The sequence below is a fragment of the Palaemon carinicauda genome, chromosome 22 (assembly GCF_036898095.1).
Source record: "Palaemon carinicauda isolate YSFRI2023 chromosome 22, ASM3689809v2, whole genome shotgun sequence".
In the NCBI taxonomy this organism is placed as follows: Eukaryota; Metazoa; Arthropoda; class Malacostraca; order Decapoda; family Palaemonidae; genus Palaemon; species Palaemon carinicauda.
The window spans coordinates 112,598,376-112,624,651 of record NC_090746.1 but is presented as its reverse complement, the minus strand read 5'-3'; the positions used below and the strand labels follow the sequence as shown (position 1 = coordinate 112,624,651).

The window sequence follows — 26,276 nt, the reverse complement described above, 5'->3', positions numbered from 1 at the left end:
GGCTTTGTAGGCATTCCCCTACTGGTGGTAAGTTGGGGATATGCCCTCCCTAGCAGGAGCCTCTACGGCCGCAACCCCTGTCCAGAGTGATGTCCTCTTTGGTGAAAGGTGGGCTGAGGGTCTTGCCTCCTAGGCAGCTGGGATTCTATAAGAGTAAGTAAGCATCTACATTGGGCAGCCTGATTAAAAGGAGAGTTCCTTTGAGGTTGTTGAGACGTGGGGATCAACATCTGTGGGGCCAGAGCTCTCCTCATTAGCAAAGACTGATTAGCCTTCTCAGTGGCAAAAGCTATATCTGGAGTTGGGAACAGAGTGGAGAGTTCAACGAGGTTAGAGTTCCTAAGAGCACGTCCCTGGGAGACAATTGCGTAGTGCATCTGGCTAAGACTACATCACATCTCTTGAGGATGCACTGTCCCCGTCTGGCGAAGGAGAAACTTAATCCCTTGGTTCCAAATCTATAAAGATACTCAAGCCGTCTCATAACCACCTCATTGCACGTGTTCTCGGAAGGGAGAGGGGAGGTTAGCCAACTTGTCGCTTGGCAGGACGAGTACCAGGTTGGCAAATGGGCTCTGATGAGCACTCGAGTCGATATAAAGAGGTAGTAATTTTAATTTAAGGATCTGCTTGATTTTAGAGTTGTGTATTAAACATGTCTAGCCTATCCCGGGTCTGGTTTCAGAGTGCCACATTATATCTAAACAGTATTTCGCACTCTGCAATTGTGGAAAGATTGTGTCAATGATACAATCTATTAAATACCTGCATGAGAGGCCTTCTAAGTGGTGGACGAGACCCATAATTTTCAGGAAGTGTGATGCTTCTGACCCAGATGTGGGGCCACATCAGCAGAGCTGGGGCCCTTGTGCGCAAAAGGGTCCGAAGAGTTGTCAATAGTAATCAGGGAATGTTCCTATTAATTTGGTTTTTGTTTAGGGATAACAGGTGGTAACACTTTAGAAGATGTGTCAGAAGATTTTATTCTTCCTTGCTTAGGGATAACAGGCAGTTACACTTTAGGAGATACGTCAGATTTTATTCTTCCTCGAACGTTCTTACTCTCTCTAGCAACATTGCTTGAATGGTGAGAGGAGAGGGTGCAGAAAGTTTGGGAGGAATGGGAGGAATCATAAACACTCCTCAGGTAAGGATCTCTACCTCTAACAGTCTGGGAGAAAGGCCCGACCTGCGAGACTAGTATGATCTCTCCGAGAAAGGCCACTTAGGGTGCCTCATATGAGGACTATGTCCATGAAGTTTACCAGGTGGAATTCTATCCCATTGGGAGTGGATGGGGGTACCAGTCAAGGAAAAGGGGGTAATGGCTCTGTGGTCCTTTTCCTATCCTGAACCTGAAAAGAAGATTTATCTGAAACTTAATTAGTTACATGGAAAGTTCAAAGTAAAGCCATGGTTGTGGACACTACCAAAGTGAGAATTCTTAGAAGAACAAATGCAGAGGACACCTAGATGTACAAGGCAAGCCGGACTCTTAAGAACAAGTAGGGGAAAGATATACTGTAGATGTTCTAACATGGCTGCCTCAGTACATGGGGAAATGGCAGTCTCATCTCGTGAGTGTGTTGTTTGCACATGAGAACGAGGGGAAACTTTTGATGCTTTTACAGGTGATGCCTCAGTAAGTGAAAAGTCATCCTGCAGAAACGCCACCGTAAAGCACTCAACAATCAGCACACTAGTGTGAGGCGAAGGATATATCATCTCTGCAAATCAGAGTAATTCGGCACCAGGGACACTGGGACTGGATCAAGCACAAAAAGTGTAGCGGCTGTAGCCAAGGGATCAGTCTCTGGGAGTGACGTAATCACTCGGCCCGTGGGGCAATGACACATTCACAAAATTATCATCAATAATTAAAGGTAATTCATGACTGTGGTCCTCAGTAACCGAAGTCCCTGAAGGTTCTGGAATCAGAGGAGAAGAGTGGAGAATTACATTTCTTACTATCAGCAGATTACAATGATAAAGGAGAATGATCCCTTAGGCTTGTTTCTTGCAACGAGAATGATATGGGAGGAAAGCTACTCCCTACAATAATCACACCGAGGTTCTACCGAACATTGTTTGCCTCTAAATACAGGGCAGAAAGGGTGCAGATCAACTTCAACCGAGTTATGGAGGTGTCACAAGGGTGACCATCACGGTCAGAGTAAGTCCACATGACACTAGCAACACTAGACATCAGGCACAAGTGAAAACTACAAAAAGCACAAGAGCACTAAAAAGGTAGTAGGTTGGCTAGGGCACCAGCCATCCGTTGAGATACTACCGCTAGTGTTATGGGGTCCTTTGACTGGCCAGACAGTACTACATTGGATCCTTCTCTCTGGTTACGGTTCACTTTCCCTTTGCCTACACATACACCGAATAGTCTGGCATATACTTTACAGATTCTCCTCTGTCCTCATACACCTGACAACACTGAGATTACCAAACAATTCTTATTCACCAAAGGGGTTAACTACTGCACTCTAATTGTTCAGTGGCTACTTTCCTCTTGGTAAGGGTAGAAGACTCTTTAGCTATGGTAAGCAGCTCTTCTAGGAGAAGGACACTCCAAAATCAAACCATTGTTCCCTAGTCTTGGGTAGTGCCATAGCCTCAGTACCACGGTCTTCCACTATCTTGGGTTAGAGTTCTCTTGCTTGAGGGTAAACTCGGGCACACTATTCTATCTAATTTCTCTTCCTCATGATTTGTTCAAGTTTTTATAATTTATATAGGAGATATTTATTTTAATATTCTTAAAATATTTTATTCTTCTTCGTTTCCTTTCCTTACTGGGCTAATTTTCCTGTTGGAGCCCCTGGGCTTATAGCATTCTGCTTTTCCAACTAGGGTTGTAGCTTAGCTATTAATAATAATAATAATAATAATAATAATAATAATAATAATAGTCATGATTGTTAAGTAAAAGAGCCAACCTCCTAACGACATGACGACCTGGAGAAGACTGGAGCTTGCTTGACAGCAGTGGAGTTGCCAAGTAACCTATTATAGGTACTCATTGAATCCTGATTTCTTTTTGTCCGGTCATAGAAAATCAACATAGGAGTAAACTCATTTTAATGATTTAGAAGTTTGTATACGCATAGGAATAAAAAGGTTTTTCCTTCATCAAACCCCTATATTTTATTGTGAAATTGTTCTTCTGTGCATGTTCTTCACTCACTTACTTCAACTACAGTAACATTGCCAGGTATTTATTTCTTGTAATAGCTACCTTATTACCTTGTAATAGCTACCTTATTTTAGGAATGAAATTATTTAATTTTTAATCATGGGAATCACGAAACATTCTAACTAGCAAAAGGATTCATACTGGGTCATAGTTGGATCGTTCCCCCCCCCCACAACTAAATTTTTTTATCAATGGCCCTGAGAAGCCAAATCATAACTAAATAAAGGCATCATATTAGAACTTGAGAAGCCAAATCATAACTAAATAAAGGCATCATATTATTACTTGAACTAAATTAAATAAGTCCTCCTGAGTAAAAATTACATATCTATTATACACACTTCCCCCCATCTCTGAAAAACCAAATTCATGTACTGTACTATAAAAAAATAATAATCAAGAAACATATTCATACCTTACATCTGATACGACGCCTGCCGTTGATTTAGAGTCCTGGTTTACCTCGACTGGGGTTGGTCCTGGAATGTCATCCTGGCCTTCTTTGGCATTGTTTTCATTTCTTTCATGGAAGACTTTTGTATTATCTGGTGACGATTCATGAGGTTGCTCGACAGTTGATGTGGGATTATTAGAGTTCCTAGTAACATTCTGGTTACCAGTGTCAAGCGATGCTACAACTGAGGCATACTGATTCATCTGCAATATGAAAAACTAAGTTTTGATAATACAACACTAGGTTCTTCACACAAATGCATTAACCATAATTAGCCCCAATTCTTGGTTTCAAAATAAAAAATTTTCATCTACAATAGAGGGGAAAAAAGAAAATATACACATGCTCCACCTAGAGTTTCCAAGTGGCAAACTTTCTGCTGGTCCAGATAGTTGGAGCTCTATCTGTGGTTAGAAATAACAGCATCATTATCTCCAATGATGGAGGAGGCAAGAGAACTTCCACAAAGGTGAAAATTTCACCACCACTGACATTCATGCAATACTTGATCCAAGGCTGCAACTATAACAATTGCAGTTGAAATGGACCCCTCTTACGAGCATAAAAAGTTCTTCAAAAGACATAAGATGACCGATCATGGACTACCACTACTTGGCTTTCTTACCCATACTTCACTGAAATTACTGAGGATCAAGGAGATTAATATCGTGATTCTTCCCTCTGTTAGTCAAAGCAAAGCTACTAATGTTTAGATATCTAACTTCACCCTGTCAAGCTAGGGTTTCAAATCTTTGACACACAACTGATAAAAGACCTACATTATGCCATAAATCTACTGCAAGTTTCCCAAATCCAGCCAGCTATCCAGATACCTTGAAAGTCTGATGCCAGCAATGATAAGATGGACAGTCACAGCAACTATCGTCAACTTCAGATGTCAATCTGTCAGCTTTGATACCATGATCAAGCAACTATGAAACTCATTCAATCCTTTCCATACCTCACCTTATTATCCTACAAGAAAATCTTCTACAACTTTACTCCACCAGCAGTGATTTGATACCACACAAAAGGTTGATGGCCTCTAACGGTATAAGTTAACTGCCTGAAAAAAAACTAGCCTACTTTGGAATTCAAGCTAGGGCCAATTAAGGTTGATATCACTGTTCTTGTAGCCATTAGCTGTTTCTCTTATCCTTCCATATTGAACAACACGGATGGCTAAATTACCATCGTTAGCCTCCATCATCAATTATTTTTTCATTCTAGCTGCACAGGATACAAAATTCTGACCTAGTCTACAATCTCAAAAATGTAATTCTTTCTCTGCGAGATATCCTCCAGACCCTGGTCTTCCAAATATCTGCCCAACTGAATATTATCCTTTGTTGAATGAAAACTGGCTCTCTTAGCACCATTACAAGAACCACAGGAGAATGAGGACATATTTTAAGCAAGGAATGTCTTCAGAACAGTAGTAATCTTGGGTCGAGAAAGTCCTAATTCCCTGGCTTCCTTTTACAGGACCAGGGAATAAACAGGAAGTATGACTTCTCTACTCTTGCTGTGCTCTAAGGAGTGGTAGACAAAAGCACATCACTTTTAGACTGTAATATGGAAGAAACTGTTCCTTAGTTGATCTGTCATTAGTCATTATTATAGCAATCACTGTGCTAGTGGCTGCCACAAATGTATCTTGGCAAGCAATTGGGGCCAACTTTGTGACAAATGATTTCACAGAAGCACCATATTCATTCATAAACCCCATTCATGGCCAAGGGTGAACCACAATACTGTATAAAGACTAGAACAGGTCAGCAAAAGAAGGAAACTGGACCTTGACTTTTGCATGGGTACTGCAACTTTAGTAATTACTGGAAGGAGAGCAGGCATGACTATGCTAGCAGGTGAAACACTAACATGTGGTGACTGCATGGTCAAAGCCCTCCTGCCGATCATTTCCTGTTTAATATTATAGTTGTTGGGGACTTCTGTTATTGAAGAAAATAAGGAATACTTAATGCTTAAAATTATCAGAAACAAGTACAGTTGATGAATGGGTGGCAGGCAGAGGTGAGGAATGAACAGGTAGATGAAAGGTGCCCTGGAGAGATTAGGATAGGTAACTGAAATTTGTCGAACCTCCAACGTCACTAAGGAGAAAGGAGACAACTGATGATCCTTTGCAGGGAACTTCAAGAAGTTTTTTTTTTAATATAACCCACAAAGGTTCCTACTGGTGAACCAATATCTTTCAGTAGAAATTTTGATTTAAGGTACAAATGCTGATGAAGGAGTTTATAAAAGTGCATGGAATCTCAGCCCTGTTTGTATCATGTTTTTTTGTCATTTCTGATGGATTTTTTAACTATCATCATACCGATAGGATTTTGAGGAATGTACAGAAATGGTTATTAAAAAAATTTCACGAATCCACAGCCCACCAACTAAATTTTTACAAAGTTCTTAATTAGTGGTAAAATATTCCATGGTCAGAGAAAAAAAACACAGCTATCCAGTCAACTCAAGGGAAGATCGGAAATCATTACTGCAAAATAATCAACTGGATAAGTTTCAAAACTTTTTTTTTATGATAACGCAAAATAAAATAAAACAAGCATTGTAGTTCTCATCTAGAATACAGGCTTATAGGAAAGAAAAATCTTCATAAAAAGGTCCAAAATATATCCACTGTACCTTTGATATGAAGAGAGGATACTACTAATTTAAGTAATTTTTTTCAGATATCAAAAGACCCTTGAATACTAGTTAATATGAAAAAATTTTATGCTAGCAATTGAAGATTAAAGTTATTCTCATATCTTAAACTATCTTTGCTATGAAAAACCATTTCTTCTATTAAATGTTTAAAAATAAAAAAGAAATCTTAGCAACAATAGGTTATTTGTTAAATTTTTAAGGTATGCAAACCTATATTACAAATACCCCCCCCAAAAAATATAAAAAAGCCAGTACAGTATGTACCATACATTTAATAAATACCTGAACAACAGCAGCATCAAGTAAAGTCTGGATGTTCCTCAGGACCTGAATTCTGGCTTCTACATGCTGTCTCTCCGTTCCTTCCATCTGTCGCACTTCTTCATCTGTCATGGCTGAGAAATTTAATGGAGGAGGTGGTGGTGGTATATCTATCAAAAGGAAAATCCTTTAATAGAAAACTTATATTATAATTGGTTATTATAAAAACAAAGCAAGAGCTCAAGTCATGCAAGGAGAATTACAGGAGAGGGGAAGAAGGAAATAGGAGTCAACTGGACACACTTGCGTAAAATACAAATATAATTTATAAAATATTCCAGGTAAAAGATAAGGAACATCTCAATAATCAATTTAAACAATAAAAGGAGGAAATAAGAAGTGCAATATGACAAATTCGAAGATAATTTGTATTTTTCCTAACCATACAAACCTTAGCTATTTACAAAGGGTTATTACTTTTAGCGTAGCTGAAATGGCGAGCCATTAGAATTTAACGAGGGTGTATTACCCCCGCGCTAGTTAGCGGGGGGGGGTAGGGGAGTGGTAGCTAGCTACCCCTCCTCCCCCTCACACACAGGTGAATACTCACTTTCACTTAAAGGTAGGACTTGTCTTGGGGGACAGGGCTGGCGGGCAAATATGTGTAAATAGCTAAGGTTTGTATGGTTAGGAAAAATACAAATTATCTTCGAATTTGTCATTTGTTCCGTAACCGAAATACAAACCACGCTATTTACAAAGGGTGACTTATCCCTTAGGAAGGGTGGAAAGTCCCCAGCCATACTGGCTTTGGCTTTACCCGGGGACTCAGAATCTGAGTGAGTCGCACTCGAGAAAAGGAGTCCCTGCACCTCACAAGTTCCTTGCTCGGCAAGGAACCATGTGGCCTACGTAAGCTTGTGTGTGAAGGAAGAAGTGTGACCCGTCTTAGGCAGTTGACCTGGAGTTCCAGAAGGAACTCTGGGTTAGGACGTTCCCAATACCACCTCGTCAGGGTATGGGGGACGCGACAGTATTGACTCAATACTCGGAACACAAGGAAGCATGGTTTACCTGCAGAGGTTCGAGGTCAGCTATGCAGAGACCAGGATGCTGCTTCCCCGTAGAGGGGATGATGAAGAAAGAAGTAAGGGCCAGACATACTTCTTTCGTTCATGCAGACTAAAACCTGATAACAATGCCCTCAACCTTCTGCTACCTGTCCAAAAAGGAGCCTGAGGTTAGACCAGCTGTTGTGTAGCCACCACAGAGCGATAGAAAACGTATCGAGACTCCTGTGGGTCACGCCCTGCAGGAAGCGGGCTGCGAAGGTCATCAGACGCTTCCAGACGCCAGCTTGTAGCACCTGCGTCACAGAGTAGTATTACTCGAAGGCGAGGGACGTTGCGATGTATCCAACATCGTGCTGTAGGGCGACGTGACGGGGGAGGGTCTGAAGACAGGTCGAGATGAATGTCCTTGAGTCCGGGCTGAAGAGGTATACTGGTGACTCTCCCCCCATGTCCTCCTTGTGTTCCCAAATCGGCTGCAACTGAGGCCAAACTGCAGCTGTTCCCAGCGCTAACCTCTCGATTCCTTACTGGCAAGAAAGAGAAGGTCTTGGGACATCACACACAGAATGGAGACTCGAAATCTTGAATGAATCGGACCGAAGGGTCGGGACCCTCAGATTCTGAGTCTAGCCAACAACTCAGGAGCGAGCCTGAATGTTGCCTTCCCCTCTTCCTTAGAAAGGGGGGAGTAGTAAGAGACCAAGAAGATTGCTTACACACTGGCCGTGGCCAGAGTGAGCAGAAGACCCAAGGCGGAATACAATCCGAGGCCTGTCGTAAAAGGGTCTTGAGAAGATCTCTTAAAGGACTAAAAGTCCGAGCCATGCTCCAAGTTGGAGGTCTTCCTCCGACTAGGGCAGGGACGATCGTAGCTTCGCATGAGCGAGGATAGATCCAGCGGGCAGAAAAAGTTATTCCTTTAAGCCTGAAGGTCAGGGAAAGGCTGAGCGACAGGCTTCATTGCCGAGAGCGGAAAGGAGTTTCCTCCCGCCGAAAGGCAATAAGACCGTTATTGCTGGAGAAGAGGCCTCACGGGAAGAGGTATATCTCCCACGGCACCCACCACCTTAGACTCTTCACTTTGCCTGGGAGACCCCTGTGGATGACTATCCCAGATGACGCGACCTCCGTACCGCGACTGTAGCGGGTTGTCTCTTCTAGAGGAGGAAGCGTAGTGTCTCCAGGCATGAAGCCGAAGCGACGCCCCGGTTTGGGAGAGATGTCGCAGTGTGGTTGCTTGAGTAGTCTGCGCCGTGGGAGAAGCTCTCCCGGGAGTTCCGTCAGGGGAAGCAGAGGGTCCAGAAACCGTTCTGCGCATAGTCCCAGTGGAGCTCTCCCATTGAAAGGTTGACAGACAACCTGGTTTTGTTGAGACCCATTGTCCGCAGACAAAAAGGAGGGAAGACGCAGGCGTCGAAGTTGTCCCACCATCACCGGAATGCATCTTGCCAGAGTCTCGGGGTCTGAGACTGGGGGGAAGACAAGTGGAAGCTTGAGGTTCCAAGGTGTCGCGATCAGGTCCCCCAGACCAGCACTTGCTGGTTACCCAAGGTCAAAGACCCCTAGGTACACTCTCTCTATGAGGCTCTGCTCGGATAGTCTGAGAGAAACATTCCCCTGCCTGGAATGAGAGAGCCGATGGTGGAATTGAGAGAATCTCAATCATCCCGGTATCTCTACTGCAAGATGTGAAGGTGTGAAAATGCGTCCCCTGCTGGTTAGAATGAAGTCGACGCGCAACGGGGCGACTTGGCAGGAGCTGTAGGATCTGAAGAGGGGCCAGACTAAGGCCCTTAAGCCTGCCTGAATGATGGAGAGGTATCCTTCAGGTCTTGACCATAGGCCTGGACCGGAACATGCCCCCCCCCCCCCCCCTTTCCTTTGACGAGTCCGAGAACTGCATCAAGAATGTGGGGAAAGGACGAGAATATCCACTACCATCAAGAGGCTCCATAGGTCAACACCCATTGCAGGTTTAATAGTTCCGCTGGTCCCATAGGGCCAGGGAGTCCGGTTAAACATTGCCTGAAGCCACCGGAACTTGGATCGCCCCACATGGAACTTATCCTGAGGCGACCGTTCGGACTATAGACGGGTCAATGAGGAAAGAAGAACTAGGAAACGTTCCAAGGTAGGGCTGAAAGCTCTGCTTGACTGAGAACAGGTACTGCGACTGTCCTCAGTCTTGCCACAGTCAACCGAAAGGAAGGCTCGGAGGATGCGGTAACAGAATCTGGCGTCCCCAGGTGGTCACCCATCCAAGTACCGACGTTGCTTAACCTCGCTGGACGGACGAGAAGCGGGGTTTCCAATGTGGTAAGGCGGTTGACTCAATATCATGGCCAGATACTCCAGATGTTGAGGCAGAGGAAGAGAAGGCTCCAAGCAAAATACCATGAGCCCACACTCATGGTAAGCATCCGGAAGCTTGTCCCGGCGCTGAAGAAGGTCGAAACCCGAGCCTACCGGAGTTGACCAGCCCTCCAAACAGCAGAGGAGGCGGAAGCCTGCACCTGAGCGGCCAAGAGGAAGGCAGGGAGAGTTCTCTGGGGAAACAAACCTGCTATGCCACGGCGGGATAGCCACACTGCATCATAAGCAGGAATACTTGCAGTCTAGGCTGAATTCGACGAGCACCCTGGAAGATGGATGGAATGGAAACTGAAAGTACCCGTCCTTCCGATCCAGGGTTAAAGGAGTCCTGTCGCCTCGTTACCAGTCTGATCGATTCTGCTGTCTACGCTGGCCGAAGTTTGTTCGACAAACTTGATCAGGGCTGAGAGGTCGACTATGGACATCCCCTCTCAGATCCTTCCTTACAAGAAAGGATCGACTGAGGGGGCCGGGGGTGAAGCCGTCGATGATCCTAAGGAAGACCTTCGCCTAAGGTATGGATCATTCTGCCCAACCGGGCAACTCTGCTGACGCTATGGCATAGAGGTTCAGAGACACTGAATTCGCTGACAGAGACGGCAGGCGCGATATCCTTGGCTACTCACAGAGATTGTGCGGGAATGGGCATCGGGAAGCTGTCATTCGGATGAGTAACCTTAAGCATCCTCCCAGCGAAAAAACCTGCAATCCTAGAGTTCGTGAACTCCTTTTAGGACTATGCCCCCCCCAGGGGAGTCTCCCGTGCCATCTGTTCCTGACAGGAGGAAACTGCAATTGGACACCTTGTCCCAGTTGTCGTAGCCGATAACTTAGGCCGACGTGGTTGAAAGAAAAGGGCGCTGGAGCCCTGCAGAGTCGGGAAGAAAGCGCCTTGGAGGAGTGAAACCGGAAGTCGATTTACTCCGCACAGCAGCTGTCTAAGTCTCTGTCCTTGGGCACAGACAAAACTCTTCTCAAGGATGGAAGGGTGTCTGAGTTCCTCGACCTCCACAGATGAGACACCCGAAGGAAGCCTTCAGTCAGCGCGTCCAGATGGTACAACATCGAGCTTGTCCGCAAGTAGATACTTAACGACGAAAGGCCAAGGTGTCTGAGCTCGAGAGGAGGAAAGTACCCTTGATCTACCTGTAGCTTCTTTGAACCAAACCTCGGGCCGTAACCGAGGAGGGAAAGAACCTGGTAAGCTCCCAGAGGAAGAGGTAAGCAGTCACCCCTTGTCCGATGGAGAAATCTTGAACGGAAAGCCCCCCCGCCAAAAATCCTTCCAGGGCGGGAGAAGGAGAGAGTACTCGTGCAGGAGAGGGGACCCTCGAGACCGACCTCTTGGGAACCAACTTCGCCCTGGGGGAAGTCACCACGAAGTCCACTCCTCTCTTTCTCTTCAGTGTAGGAGAGACAGCCGCTGGTTTGTTACCCTGGCCGGCGAGTGCTGGTTTCATAACCCTCATTAACGCCCGTGCCAGCGGACCAAACCATGTCTGCTGCTCCAAGGACACAGAGTCCGAAATCCTCGCTAAGGTGAAAGGGATCGGGCGATCCTTTGGAGTGGACCCGACGGTACCTGCCTGAAAAGAAGGTGGGGAAGAATGCTGTACTGACTGTCTTCGTCCTGCACTACCAACCTGTGCTTGGATGGAGGTGATCCCGAGTGCCGTCTAGGAGCACGCGTCCCTGCTGCTACCACCGGCTGTGGAATTCGCCGCGAACTACGGTCGCGCGAGGGCGAACGGTCGCGCAAAGGCGAACGGTCGCGCGGGCGCACAGGCGAGCGGTCGCGCGGGCGCAAAGGCGAACGGTCGCGCGGGCGCACAGGCGAGCGGTCGCGCGGGCGCACAGGCGAGCGGTCGCGCGGGCGCACACGCGAGCGGTCGCGCGGGCGCACACGCGAGCGGGCACGCAGGCAAGCGGTCGCGCAGGCGAGCGGTCGCGCGGGCGCGCGGTCGCGCAGGCGAGCGATCGCGCGGGCGCGCAGGCGAGTGGGCGTGAGGGTGGGCAGGTAAATGAACACGTGTCCGAGGCGACGAACGCAAGCGATGGCGTGACGGCGAGGGATCATGCTGCCGCGTAGGTGAAGAAGATCGCTGGTGATAATGACCGCGTGATGGTAAGCGATGGCGAGCAGCATGTGTAGGTGAATGATCGCGTGATAGGGTGCGATGGTGATCAGCATCCGCAAGAGGGCGAGCGTTCAGGGTTGTGCGATGAGGAGCAGCATGCGTAAGCGGGCAATCGTGCAGGGTTGTGCGATGGCGAGCAGCATGCGCAGGTGAATGATCGCGTGAAAAGGTGCGATGGTGATCAGCATCCGCAGGAGGGCGATCGTTCAGGGTTGTGCGATGAGGAGCAGCATGCGTAAGCGGGCGATCGTGCAGGGTTGTGCGATGGCGAGCAGCATGCGCAGGTGAATGATCGCATGAAAGGGTGCGATGGTGATCAGCATCCGCAGGAGGGCGATCGTTCAGGGTTGTGCGATGAGCAGCAGCATGCGTAAGCGGGCGATCGTGCAGGATTGTGCGATGAGGAGCAGCATGCGTAAGCGGGCGATCAGCATCCGCAGTTGAGGGTTGCGCGATGGCGATCAGCATCCGCAGTTGAGGGTCGCGCGATGGCGATCAGCATCCGCAGTTGAGGGTCGCGCGATGGCGATCAGCATCCGCAGTTGAGGGTCGCGCGATGGCGATCAGCATCCGCAGTTGAGGGTCGCGCGATGGCGATCAGCATCCGCAGTTGAGGGTCGCGCGATGGCGATCAGCATCCGCAGTTGAGGGTCGCGCGATGGCGATCAGCATCCGCAGTTGAGGGTCGCGCGATGGCGATCAGCATGCGCAGGTGAGCTAGTAGCTGGCGAACCATGTTCCTTCAGAAGTGTTGGAGAACGTTGGCGTGCCAGCTGTAACACACGTGGGCGATAAGGAGATCGCTGGCGAGCTGATGATCGCTGACGAGCAGAAGGCTACGCGTGGAAGGCTGCGCAAAGAAGAAGAGTCCTTGACCCCGACCTGGACCGAAGTTCTAGATCGTGAGGGCGAACGTGGGCGCACAGGGCACGTAACAGGAACCACAGGGAAGATCATCTTGAAAGCGCTGACGAACAGGAGAGCGCTGATGAGCAGAAGGGCGCGCAGGGAAACCCTGACACGCAAGGGAAGAACCCCCGTGGGGGCAACCCTTTGCCCCGAAGGGATCGTTGTCCGCCGGGAGATTGATGTTCGTCGGAAGACCGCTGTCCGTCGGGCAGACCGTTGTCCGTCGGGAAGACCGTTGCCCGTTGGAAGACGAGATCAGACTGCTGTCCATCTGCACCAAGGCGGAAGATCGAGAAAAAGGAGTTGTAGGCTGCAAACGGAGATCCAAAAGGGCGCCTCAAGCACCCTTATAGGGAGATGAGAGGCCCTTACGACGAGGCGGACGGTGGGCCTTACGGCGAGGGAGGCCAACAGCAACAGCAACAGAAGAAACCTCCGAAGAGGAGTCTCTATGAGCGTACTCTCTCGCGAACAAAAGAGAAACACTTCGTGGAAGAGACTGGTCAGCCAGTGACCTAAAAGGAGCAATCCTCCGAAGAGGAGCTCCTGCAGTTGCCCAGCCCCTTGAGCGAAACTGCAGGTGCGACCGCTCAGCACCAAGAGCATAGTCGCACGAAAAAAAGGCAAGAGAAGAACCCCCCAAAAGGGGAAAAACTCAAGCCTGGACAGGAAAAACTTCCCTCGGAAGGAAAGTTATCCGCCCAAGGAGGCAAGCCTCCTGACTGTTCTAAAATGAACTGGAGAGTTGTCCGTCGACACGGGAGTACTACCAGTAGAAGGAGACACGCCCCTGACGAAAATACAAGGGGGGAGGCAGCAACAGCCGAATCCCCAGGACTCAACCAGACAGCTCACACCGTTGCTATATAACAGAAACGAACTAGATCGGTAACTGTAAAACAAATAATATTAGTACACATTCATTCCCCCGGGAAGGCTCCGAAGAGGAATCACGAGGGAAAGGAACAAGAATTACACAACAGGCACAAGCCCTCACAACCACTTACACTCGCGGAAGGAGAGCTGTAACCAAAACAGAATTATAACAATTATAATTATGTAAATATGTAATTATGTAATTTAAAAATGAATGAACACTAAAGAAAGAACGAAAACCCCGAAAGGAATCGTTCTACAAGCTGAAAAAAAACAAAATACAACTACAATTAGATTCATAACTAATTGATACAAACGTACGGCGTAGCAACCCCCCACACGGAAAGGAAGCTAGGCTACAAGGGCGTAGTAACACGTAGTAAAAGGGTGAATGACCTCGAGAGAGAGAGAGAGAGAAAGACCTAAGTCAAACTCGATTGCCACCCATAAAATACGCCGTGGTGGCCTAACTGCCGAGGCCTCCACGTAGATATCGTACACTACACACACACATCTGAAAAGGAAACTTACTTATTTCTATACTCAAATATATATACAAACATGAAAACATGTTTACATATATATTGAGTAAAAGAAAAGTAAGCGATTAAGTAAAGACAAAACAGACAATGGCTGCCAAGCGAGGACCAAGACAGAGACGTCTGTCACAGTCCGAGCCAAAAGTTAAAGTGAGTATTCACCTGTGTGTGAGGGGGAGGAGGGGTAGCTAGCTACCACTCCCCTACCCCCCCCGCTAACTAGCGCGGGGGTAATACACCCTCGTTAAATTCTAATGGCTCGCCATTTCAGCTACGCTAAAAGTAATAACCCTTTGTAAATAGCGTGGTTTGTATTTCGGTTACGGAACAAACAAACTTTAACAGAAAAATAAACTTAAATTACAATGAACTGAAAATATTAATAACTAGGTTTTCACAAACTGTATTACTGAATACTACAATAGTTCCATTTAGTTGGTTTCTCAGTCTTAAACAACTGGTCCTGTGACATAAAAGAAAATCTTCCTAAAAATTAATATGTTAAACTTTATTTAAATTGGTAGTTTTAATTTTACCAGACTGAAAGTAACAGCTACAGTATGTAAGGGAGACTTTGCAATTTGTTCCGTAACCGAAATACAAACCACGCTATTTACAAAGGGTTTTACTTTTAGCGCAGCTGAAATGACGAGCCAATAGTTTTTAACGAGGGTTAATTACCCCCCCGCTAGTTAGCGGGGGGTGGGGAAGGGTAGCTTGCTACCCCTCCCCCCTCCACACACCGGTGACTTGCTCCACTTCACTTTTGGCTCGGCGGTGATCAGACGTGTCTGTTCATCGCCTTCGCTGACAGCCTTTAATTTTCTTCTTTTTCTTTACAGCTTGTGTGATTGGTTGGAAGTTGACCTTCAGTTATTTTCTTTTATTTAATATGCGGACATGCCCAGGAGTTGCCGGCCGTCCTTGTGGGACTTTCATGTCGGACGTGAGTACGGATCCTCACACCCTCTGCCCTCAATGTCGGGGCCGACGGTGCGACCAGGATAACATGTGCCGTGAGTGTAGGGAGTGGTCTGCCTCCCAGTGGGAGAGGTTTGGCCGTCGGCGTAAGAAGAAGTCCAAGAGAGACCGTTCTCCTCCGGGGTTAGCCTTGAAGGAGGAAGGTTCTCGGGACTCTTCTTCCGCCGCCCAAACCTCCTCCGAAGCTCCCCCTCGTCCGCCTCCTAAGGAGAGTCGTCCGAGTGGGAGCGCAGGCCCTTGTTCTGTTTCCCTACCTTCGGTGGGGGGAGAGGGCGTCGCCTCCCATAGCGAGGCGGTTCCCCCTCCTCCTCCGGGGGAGGTTATTGATAATAATACTTTATCCAGTGATGATCTGTTGCAGATTTGGTCGTCCCTGGGGCTTAAGGGCTTGCCCTCCAGGGTCGCTCTTATTGACCTTGTCTCGTTGGGGGCCGCTGTTAAACAGTCGCCGGTGGTAGCGGAGGTAGACCCTCTGTCTATTGTCGACGTCGTGGTGACAGAGGCCTCCGACGTGGCTGGGCCTTCCGACGCAGGTGCTGTTGCTGGTGATGGTGCTCTAGGCTCTCCTCCTCCTTCCGTGCATCCTTCGAAGGGGGAAGTGAGTCCTTCGGTCTCGACTGCTGCCCAGCTTCCTTCTGAGGGAAGTGTTTTGAAGGAGACTCCCCTTCGGAGGACCGATGGTCCCGACGATCTCCCCCGAGGCCGCCTCCGCCGTAAGGCTCACCGCCCTCTACGCCACAAGGGCCTCCCTTCCCCTTACAGGGGGACTAAGAGGCGCCTTTTTGGGTCTTCGTCCTCCGGGGGGGACTCTCCTCGTCAGCCTCAACCGACTACTCCGCCCTCCTTGAACCTCTCTGCGGACCGCTCTCCATCTCCTGCCGGATCTTCGCCTTCTGGAGAACTCGTCACCCGACGGGCAACGGTCCCTTCGGGGCTAAGGGATTCTTCCCTTACGCGAGCAGGGCCAGCGCACAAGCGCTCTCCTGCTCGCCAGCGATCTCCTGCTCGTCGACGATCTCCTGCTCGCCAAGACTCTCCTGCTCGCCGACGCTCACCTGCTCGTCGGCTCTCTCCTGAGGTTCGCCCCCCTCGCCAGCGCTCTCCTGCTCGTCAGCTCTCTTCCGAGCGTCAGCTCTCTTCCGAGCGTCAGCGCTCATTTGAGGACCATCGCCCTGCGGTCTCTGACCACCCTTTAGTTCCTGCTGAACTCCCTGCTCACCATCGTGTGTCAGAAACACATGTTCGCCAACGCGCCAGCGATCTTCCCGTTCCTGCTCGTGAACCTATCCTCTCACAGGACACGCGTCGACCTTCTGCTCGCCAGCGATCACCAGCTCGCCAGCGATCACCAGCTCGCCAGCGATCACCAGCTCGCCAGCGATCACCAGTTCGCCAGCGATCACCTTCACATGCTGCCCGCCATCGCACGAACCTGCATGATCGCCCGCTTACGCATGCTGCTCCTCATCGCAATACCCTGAACGATCGCCCTCCTGCGGATGCTGATCACCATCGCACAACCCTGCACGATCGCCCGCTTACGCATGCTGCTCGCCATCGCACAACCCTGCACGATCGCCCGCTTTCGCATGCTGCTCCTCATCGCAATACCCTGAACGATCGCCCTCCTGCGGATGCTGATCACCATCGCACCCTTTCACGCGATCATTCACCTGCGCATGCTGCTCGCCATCGCACAACCCTGCACGATCGCCCGCTTACGCATGCTGCTCCTCATCGCACAACCCTGAACGATCGCCTTCCTGCGGATGCTGATCACCATCGCACCCTTTCACGCGATCATTCACCTACGCATGCTGCTCGCCATCGCACAACCCTGAACGATCGCCCGCTTACGCATGCTGCTCCTCATCGCAATACCCTGAACGACCGCCCTCTTGCGCGCAATCATTCACCTTCACATGCCGCTCGCCATCGCTTACCATCACGTGATCATTATCGCCAGCGATCTTCTTCACCTACGCGGCAGCACGATCCCTCGCCGTCGCGCCATCGCTTGCGTTCGTCGCCTCGGACACATGTTCCTTTACCTGCCCACCCTCACGCCCACTCGCCTGCGCGCCCGCGTGATCGCTCGCCTGCGCGCCCGCGCGATCGCTCGCCTGCGCGCCCGCGCGACCGCTCGCCTGCGCGCCCGCGCGACCGCTCGCCTGCGCGCCCGCGCGACCGCTCGCCTGTACGCCCGCGCAACCATTCGCCTTTGCGCGACCGTTCACCCTCGCGCGACCATAGTTCGCGGCGAATTCCACAGCCGGTGGTAGCAGCAGGGACGCGTGCTCCTAGACGGCACTCGGGATCACCTCCATCCAAGCACAGGTTGGTATTGCAGGACGAGGACAGGTCATTACAGCATTCTTCCCCACCTTCTTTTCAGGCAGGTACCGTCGTGTCCACTCCAAAGGATCGCCCGATCCCTTTCACCTTAGCGAGGATTTCGGACTCTGTGTCCTTTGAGCAGCAGACTTGGTTTGGTCCGCTGGCACGGGCGTTAGTGAGGGTTATGAAACCAGCACTCGCCGGCCAGGGTAACAAACCAGCGGCTGTCTCTCCTTCGCTGAAGAGAAAGAGAGGAGTGGACTTCGTGGTGACTTCCCCCAGGGCGAAGTTGGTTCCCAAGAGGTCGGTCTCGAGGGTCCCCTCTCCTGCACGAGTACTCTCTCCTTCTCCCGTGGACGAGGCCTTTCCGTCCTCAGGTGAGTCCAGTGGACCGGTAGTCTTCCCCCCGGCACCAGGGGGGGAGACTTCGCTTCAGGCAGGAGAATTGTCTCGTGAGGAAGGGGCCCCTCGAACCTCGTTGTTGGGATCCTGTATCCCTCCTAGGAGGGAGCCCAAGGATTCCAAGACCATCCCTAAATCCTCTGCAAGGATTCGACAGGAACCCATGACTACCCAGGGGAATGTCCACGTATCACCCCAGGAAGAGATTCCTGGGGCAGGAGACTTAGCTGCCAGCCCACAGGGAGGAGAACAGCAAGAGTCCGAACATGCCTTCTGGCAGGTCCTAAGCCTGATAAGGCAACTTAACAGTCTTACGGATCCAGTCATCCCCCCCCGTGAAGGCAAAGACACAATTCTGGATGAAGTGTTCGACGTTCGGAAGGCCCCTAAGACCAGTGCAGCTCTGCCCTGGTCTCGGGGGCTGAAGAGTGCCAGAGCTAGGGCCAATGCTCAGCTCGCACTTCTTGCCTCCTCCAGTCGTTCCACTGCCGGGAACAAACTCATCCCTCCTCCTCGCCTTCAGCAGAGGAGGTATTTCGAGATCCTGGGTGAGCACAACCTCGCTCTTCCGCTCCATCACTCTGTGGAGGAGCTGGCGAAGGGAGTTCCCTTGGAGAAACTCTCTGCCCGGCAGGTGTCGTTCTCGGCGGCAGAGATCCTTAACCACGAGAAGGTCGCTAAGTGTGCCATGCAGGCCACTTCGTGGCTGGACTTCTGGTTAGGATCTCTGGGCATCCTATTGCGATCTGAGGACTTGTCCAAGGAGACCAATAGGAAGGCCCTAGAGACCTTCTTGCTCTCGGGCACCCGCTCCATCGAGTTCTTGGCGCACCAGGTTACCACCCTGTGGGCCAACTCGGTGTTGAAGCGTCGCGATGCTGTGTCCGAGAGATTCCATCCGAAGGTCCCCGCCGTAGATGTGTGTAGGCTCCGACATGCCTCCCTCCTGGGGGAGAGCCTGTTTGAGCCTCAAGACTTGGAGCGAACGGCTGAGAGGTGGAGGAAATCCAGCACGGACTCCCTCCTCCACAGGGCCCTTACAACTCGGCCCTATAAGCCTCCAGCCCCGCCACAACAGCAGCAACAGCCTCGTAAGGCTCCAAAACAGGCACCGGCAGCTAAGAAAGTGGTGTCTAAGCCCCAGCCCTTTCCAGCCAAGGTCAAGAGGGGTGTTAAGTCCTCCAGGGGAGGCAAGACTTCTAGGGGTGGCGGCCGCGGCCGCAAGCCCTAGGGGTGGCAGTCCCCCTGCGTGTCCACCTGTGGGGGGATGCCTTCAGCGTTGCGTCCGCAGGTGGCAACATCTCGGGGCCGATGCTTGGACGATCTCGGTGATCGGCCAAGGTTATCGCGTCCCGTTCACGTCATCTCAACCTCCCCTGACAGCGAATCCAGTGTCGTTGAGCTCCTATGCCATGGGATCGGCAAAGGGGCTGGCCCTTCAGGCCGAAGTCAAGACCATGTTCGAGAAGGGTGCTCTCCAGGAGGTCGTGGACGGCTCTCCAGGCTTCTTCAGTCGACTCTTTCTTGTAAAGAAGGCTACTGGAGACTGGAGACCCGTCATCGATCTCTCGGCTCTGAACAGGTTTGTCAAACAAACCCGGTTCAGCATGGAGACAGCAGACACAGTCAGACTTGCGGTGAGACCACAAGACTTCATGTGTACACTGGATCTAAAGGATGCGTACTTCCAGATCCCAATCCATCCGTCTTCCAGGAAGTACCTGAGATTCTGCCTAGACAACAAGATCTACCAGTTCAAGGTGCTGTGTTTCGGTCTCTCCACAGCTCCTCAGGTGTTCACCAGAGTGTTCACCCTGATTTCGACTTGGGCGCACAGGAACGGCATTCGTCTCCTTCGTTACCTAGACGATTGGCTGATCCTAGCAGACTCGGAGTCGACCCTTCTTCGACACCGAGACAGGCTTCTAGATCTTTGCCAGGATCTGGGGATCGTGGTAAACCTCGAGAAGTCCTCTCTGCAGCCGTCCCAGCGACTGGTTTATCTAGGCATGCTAATAGACACCAATCTCCACAAAGCCTTTCCATCAGACGACCGGATAGCAAGGCTGAGGAGGGTGGCGGAACCTTTCCTCAGGCGAAAAGAACTCCCCGCCCAATCGTGGTTGCGTCTCTTGGGCCACCTATCCTCCCTGGCCCGTCTGGTTCCAAACAGCCGCCTCAGGATGAGATCCCTTCAATGGCGGCTCAAGTCCCGGTGGAATCAAGGATCCGATTCCCCGGACACTCTGATCCCAATGGGGTCTCTGGAACAGACGGACTTGCGGTGGTGGCTGGCCGACGAGAACCTGCGAAAGGGAGTGAGTCTTCTCGTCCTTCCCCCGGAATTGACTCTGTTTTCGGACGCGTCAAAAGAAGGGTGGGGGGCGCACGTTCTGAACCAGAGGGCCTCAGGCCTTTGGTCAGAATCAGAAAAGTGCCTACACATCAACCTGCTAGAATTGAAGGCCGTCTTTCTGGCCCTTCAACAGTTCCAACGGTTCCTGGCGGGTCACTCCGTGGTGGTGATGAGCGACAACACCACGGTAGTGGCTTATATCAACAAGCAGGGAGGCACTTTTTCGCAACAGCTATCCCATCTTGCAGTAGAGACTCTGAGGTGGACCGAAACCCACTCGATAACACTATCAGCTCGCTTCATTCCTGGCAAGAGGAATGTGCTCGCCGACAGTCTGAGCAGGGCTTCGCAGATAGTGAGTACCGAGTGGTCTTTGGATCCTCAGATAGCCAACAAAGTCCTGACTTTGTGGGGTTCCCCGACGGTGGACTTGTTCGCGACAGCCTTGAACTTCAAGCTGCCCCTGTACTGCTCACCAGTCCCGGACCCCAAGGCACTCTGGCAAGATGCTTTCCAGCAACGGTGGGACAACATCGACGTGTATGCCTTCCCACCATTCTGTCTGATGAGAAGGGTGCTCAACAGGACCAGACTATCGGTCAACTGTTCCATGACTCTAGTAGCTCCGCTATGGCATCACGCGGAATGGTTTCCGGACCTTCTGCAACTCCTGACGGAACTCCCAAGGGAGCTTCCTCCACGACACGAGCTTCTCAGACAACCCCACTCCGGTGTCCCTCACAGGGCCGTAGCCTCGCTTCGACTTCACGCCTGGAGACTATCCAGCGTCTCCTCGCGGAGAGAGGCTTTTCGCAACAGGTTGCGGAGAGAATGTCTCGGCACCTGCGAAGGTCCTCTGAGGGAGTCTACCAAGCGAAGTGGAGAGTCTTTTGTGGTTGGTGTCGTGGAAGGGGTATCTCTCCACTCGATGCCACTATTCCAGCAATAGCGGACTTCCTTGTGTATCTGCGAGAAGAAATGCGCCTTTCTGTCTCGGCAGTGAAAGGCTATCGCTCAGCCTTAAGCTTGGCCTTCAGATTGAAGGGCGTGGATATTTCTTCATCGCTAGAACTCTCTTTACTCATACGTAGCTATGAGCTTACCTGCCCCCAGTCGGAAGTGAGACCCCCTCCTTGGAACGTGGTTCGAGTTCTCAGGTCTCTCAAGAGACCTCCCTTCGAGCCATTACGCCAGGCCTCCGATCGCCACCTGTCTTGGAAGACGGCTTTCCTACTCGCCTTGGCCTCGGCCAAGCGAGTTAGTGAACTTCATGGTCTCTCGTACGACATCGCCCATTCAAGGGGATGGGGGGAGGTAACGTTCAGGTTCGTCCCTGAGTTTGTGGCCAAGACTCAGAATCCTGGAGTGCCGGATCCTCGGTTCGACTCTTTCAGGATCGCGAGTCTCCGTTCTGTAACAAACGACCCAGACCAGCTGCTACTATGCCCAGTGAGGTGTCTGAGGTACTACTTGAAGAGAACGGCTGCAGTCCGTCCTCATGTGCGAGCTTTGTTTGTGAGCACAGGCAGGACAAAGAGGAGGGTCACAAGGAACACCATCTCTGCTTGGATTCGAAGGGTTATCCACCATGCCCTGAATCCTGACCCTCCTCCGTCACGTCGCCCTCGGGCCCACGATGTCAGGGGTATTGCTACATCCCTGGCCTTCAAGAGAAACTTCTCTGTGACGCAGGTACTTCAAGCGGGGGTCTGGAAGCGTCAAACGACCTTCACAGCCCACTACCTGCAAGACGTGACCCACAGGAGCCTCGATACGTTCTCTATCGGCCCTGTGGTGGCTGCACAACAGCTGGTCTAACCTCAGGCTCCTTTTTGGACAAGTAGCAGTAGGTTGAGGGCGTTGTTACCCGGTCTTAGTCTGTGTGAATGAAAGAGTATGTCTGACCCTTACTTCTTTCTTCATTCTCCCCTCTCTTGGGGAAGCAGCATCCTGGTCCTCGCATAGCTGACCTCGACCTCTGCAGGTAACCCATGCTTCTTTGTGCTCCTAGTATTAAGCTTAATACTGTTGCGTCTCCCATACCCTGACGAGGTGGTATGGGGAACGTCCTATCCTAGAATTCCTATCTGAAGGTCTCAAGGTCAACTTCATAGGACGAGTCACACTCTCCTCCTCACACTACTTATGTAGGCCACTCGTTCCTAGCGATGCTAGGAACCTGTGAGGTACAGGGGCTCCCTCTCTCTAGTGCTGCTCACTAAGGGATCGAGCCCCCGGGCAAGCCGAAGTCAGTAAGGCTGGGGACTTTCCACCCTTCCTAAGGGGTAAGTCACCCTTTGTAAATAGCGTGGTTTGTATTTCGGTTACGGAACAAATGACAAATTCGAAGATAATTTGTATTTTTCCTAACCATACAAACCTTAGCTATTTACACATATGTGCCCGCCATCCCTGACCCCCAAGTCAAGTCCTACCTCTAAGTGAAGTGAAGCAAGTCACCGGTGTGTGGAGGGGGGAGGGGTAGCAAGCTACCCTTCCCCACCCCCCGCTAACTAGCGCGGGGGTAATTAACCCTCGTTAAAAACTATTGGCTCGTCATTTCAGCTGCGCTAAAAGTAAAACCCTTTGTAAATAGCTAAGGTTTGTATGGTTAGGAAAAATACAAATTATCTTCGAATTTGTCATATTAACAGGTGTGTTTTGCTGACAATCAAATAAACCAAGACCAAATTGTATTGTTTACCATAAACTCATCATTCATACATTCTACATTTATCATCTTTGAACATCCCAGACACTGTAGACTTGTATAACAAACAAATAAATGACCACCAATAAATTCTACACATCCATCACCTGGATCCTCAGATCCAAAGCAGCTGATAGCCTTCTTTTTCTGTGTTTGGAGAACAATTGACAATTTCATCCCTTTTACTAATTTTTTCCCAAAAGTGATAACGAGTACATTTCTTCCCTTAACATAAGAGCAACTTTATGCTGAATTCAATCACATAGGTTAATGGTTCCTTACTTTCATGGGCTTAAGTAATTATCCACTGTTTTTTTTTTGTAGCAGTTATCAATGATTTGAGTGAGTTTTTATGCTTATTCAGGTAGTTTCAAGATTTCAAAGTTTTTAGTTTTTAATAAAGGCTCATTGTTTCACATCAATCAGGAAGCGACAATATATTTAGCTAGTTAAAATTTTATAGAACTAATTCTTGATCAAATTAGTTAAAGCCTTTAGTATATATTCAATCAAAATGAAGTTTGTTTTACGGTACAGTATATACAAAGGTTATGATTAGCTATTCTGCATCTTTCCAACTTCTCACTATTTTTTTAAATTTATAATTCTGGGTCTTTTATGACTTGGCCCTTAGAGGTAGGAGTAAGTAACCTTTAGGTCATTTTTGATAATTCTGAAGTAATAAAGTACTGGTATTTTGTATTGCTATGATTTAATCTTAAACATTTGTATCAATTCATGGCTAAGCAACAATTGCTAACAAATCTGGGAGGAGAAATCTTTAAACCAATAAAAGACAAACCACATACAAAAACCTGACAATCTAGAGGATACAACAATATTTTTCCAAGTCAACATGAAGATATGAAGCGTTCAGAATGCTATTGTTGTAATCTTCTTAAAGTTTCCCAGAGAGAGGGATCCAGTGTAGTACTGTCTGGCCAGTCAAAGGACCCAATAACACTCTAGCAGTAGTATCTCAATGGGTGGCTGGTGCTCTGGCAAAACTACTCCCTAGTACAGTACTTGCTAGGCTCTAGCAGTCGCTAATAAAGTATGTTTTTTTTTTTTTTTATTCAGTGACAGCCTTAACCTAGAGTTTTGAATTTTATTTTGATATTTTATTGCAGTACCTCTTATGTTTTTAAAGAAAAAAAAAATTGTGGTTACAAAGCCTGCTAGTCCTCATATAATAAAACACTGGTACAGTTGAAAGAGGAAAAAAAGATTTGCTATCAAACTAATAATTTTCAAGATTCTAAATAAAGATAATACTTACTGAAAGGAAGGACTGGAAAGAATGGAGGCATGAAGTTGAAAGGAGCACTTGGTAAGGTTCCAGATGGTTGCCCCATACTGCCACCTAAAAATAAGCATAAAAAAAAGTTTGCTTTTATTAATAAATAAATTATATATTTTTTATATCCAATAGTCAAAGTACTTTATACAAAAACTTATATAAAGTAAATATATCAATCCTCACTAGAATTAAGAGGAACTAGTACCACACATTTTTTCTGAAATCCATACTAATAATTCTAAGGTGAACCTGTGTTTACAAAACCCATGAGAATTATCATTTCATCAAATCTTTGTGTTCTCCATTGTCTGAGAATGACTATTTTCTTAAGCCAAAAGCAGACTGTCTAGTCAGGCATATGCACCATCTGGACCCTGAGTAAGCATCTTCCTGTCACCTTCCTCACTTTTCATGAATGTAATAATGTGAAAACTTCTATCCAGAATTTCCTAGTTTGATTCCTCTCTGCAAGATTGCCCTTTGTGGGAGTGCATGTGTGATTATTCCCCGAAGCAAGAATAAAAAGCAGCAAAAGTAGTTAAGAGCATTCAAACTTATTATCAATATGTGATTGTTTAGTGCTTTCTTGGAATTTAGTACTGGCATGTTATAATCAACTAGCTTAGTCTTCTATGGATATCCCCTGAACTAAAAGTTTCCTTTTGCACCTTCACTTAAACATGGTTAGCAACCATAGAAACATAATTACCCATAAAATGAACTGCAAGGCCTTCAGATTCCTCATAACAGTTATTTACATCACAATACTGTACTGCCTTCCCCCCCCCCTAAAAAAAATGACCTGTGGCTCCATAAGCCATCATTGGTTGCCATTAATCACTAGATCATCTCATTACTTTACTAGAAGCAAAAGTTTATTGAAAGGAAAGAAAACATGACAAATTTGGATGCAATTTGTATTTTTCCTAATCATACAAACCAGTAGCTATTTATAGTGATTTACTTTCAGTGAAGCTAGAAGACTAGCCATAAAGACATTTAAGAGAGGTATAACTGTCAACCCACTAGTTAGCAGGGGGTAGCCAGCTACCCCATTCACTCACACCTTAGTGTCCAACTCCCTTTCAATTGTAGGTAGGACTTTCTAGGGGGATATGTGATGGTGGGACAATTTGTATAAATAGCTACAGGTTTGTATTGTTATCATCCATAGACATTACCCAATCCCTCCTCGCAAGGTGGTATGAGGACTTAAGTATTATTTCTATACTAGGTTACACAAGGGAAATAGTCATTAACTGCAGATAAGAGAGGCCAGCTTGCAGAGGATCATGGGTGCTGTTCCCCAAGAGAGGGGAAGATGAAAGAAAGAGCCAGTCATTCTTGACATTCATCCCAGACTAATCCCAGGTAACCTATACCCTCAACCATCTGCTACTTTGTCCATCAAGGAGCCAGAGGCATTTTATACCACTTCTTGTGCAGCCACCACATGACCAATGGAGAATGCCTCCATGTTCCCCTGGATCACATCATACAGGTAGTGGGGATTGAAGGTCGTCTGACGTTTCCACATGCCTGTTTGTAGTAACTACACCAAAGAGTAGTTTTTTTTTAAAAGCTAAGCACATTGCAATGCCCCTAACATTATGAGCTCAAGTTGTTGTGCAGGAGGAGAGTTGGGATTCAATGCATGGTCTATGACTGCGAATCCAAGTA

General features: G+C 48.7%; 1 protein-coding gene across 5 annotated transcripts in view; it reads right to left on the bottom strand.

Moving 5' to 3' along the window:
• Positions 1-26,276, bottom strand: part of LOC137616692 (E3 ubiquitin-protein ligase synoviolin B-like) — a 113,376-nt gene that overhangs the window by 6,001 nt on the left and 81,099 nt on the right. The window contains exons 9-11 of one of the 5 annotated variants that reach the window (XM_068346685.1): positions 24,576-24,659; positions 6,624-6,736; positions 3,621-3,877 (exon numbers count right to left, since the gene is read on the bottom strand). In XM_068346685.1, coding sequence (XP_068202786.1) covers positions 3,621-3,877; positions 6,624-6,736; positions 24,576-24,659 — 454 coding nt within the window. Of the gene's footprint in view, positions 1-3,620; positions 3,878-6,623; positions 6,773-24,575; positions 24,660-26,276 lie in introns of all 5 variants that reach the window. The other 4 variants (XM_068346687.1, XM_068346683.1, XM_068346684.1 and 1 more) reach the window with 4 other exon arrangements.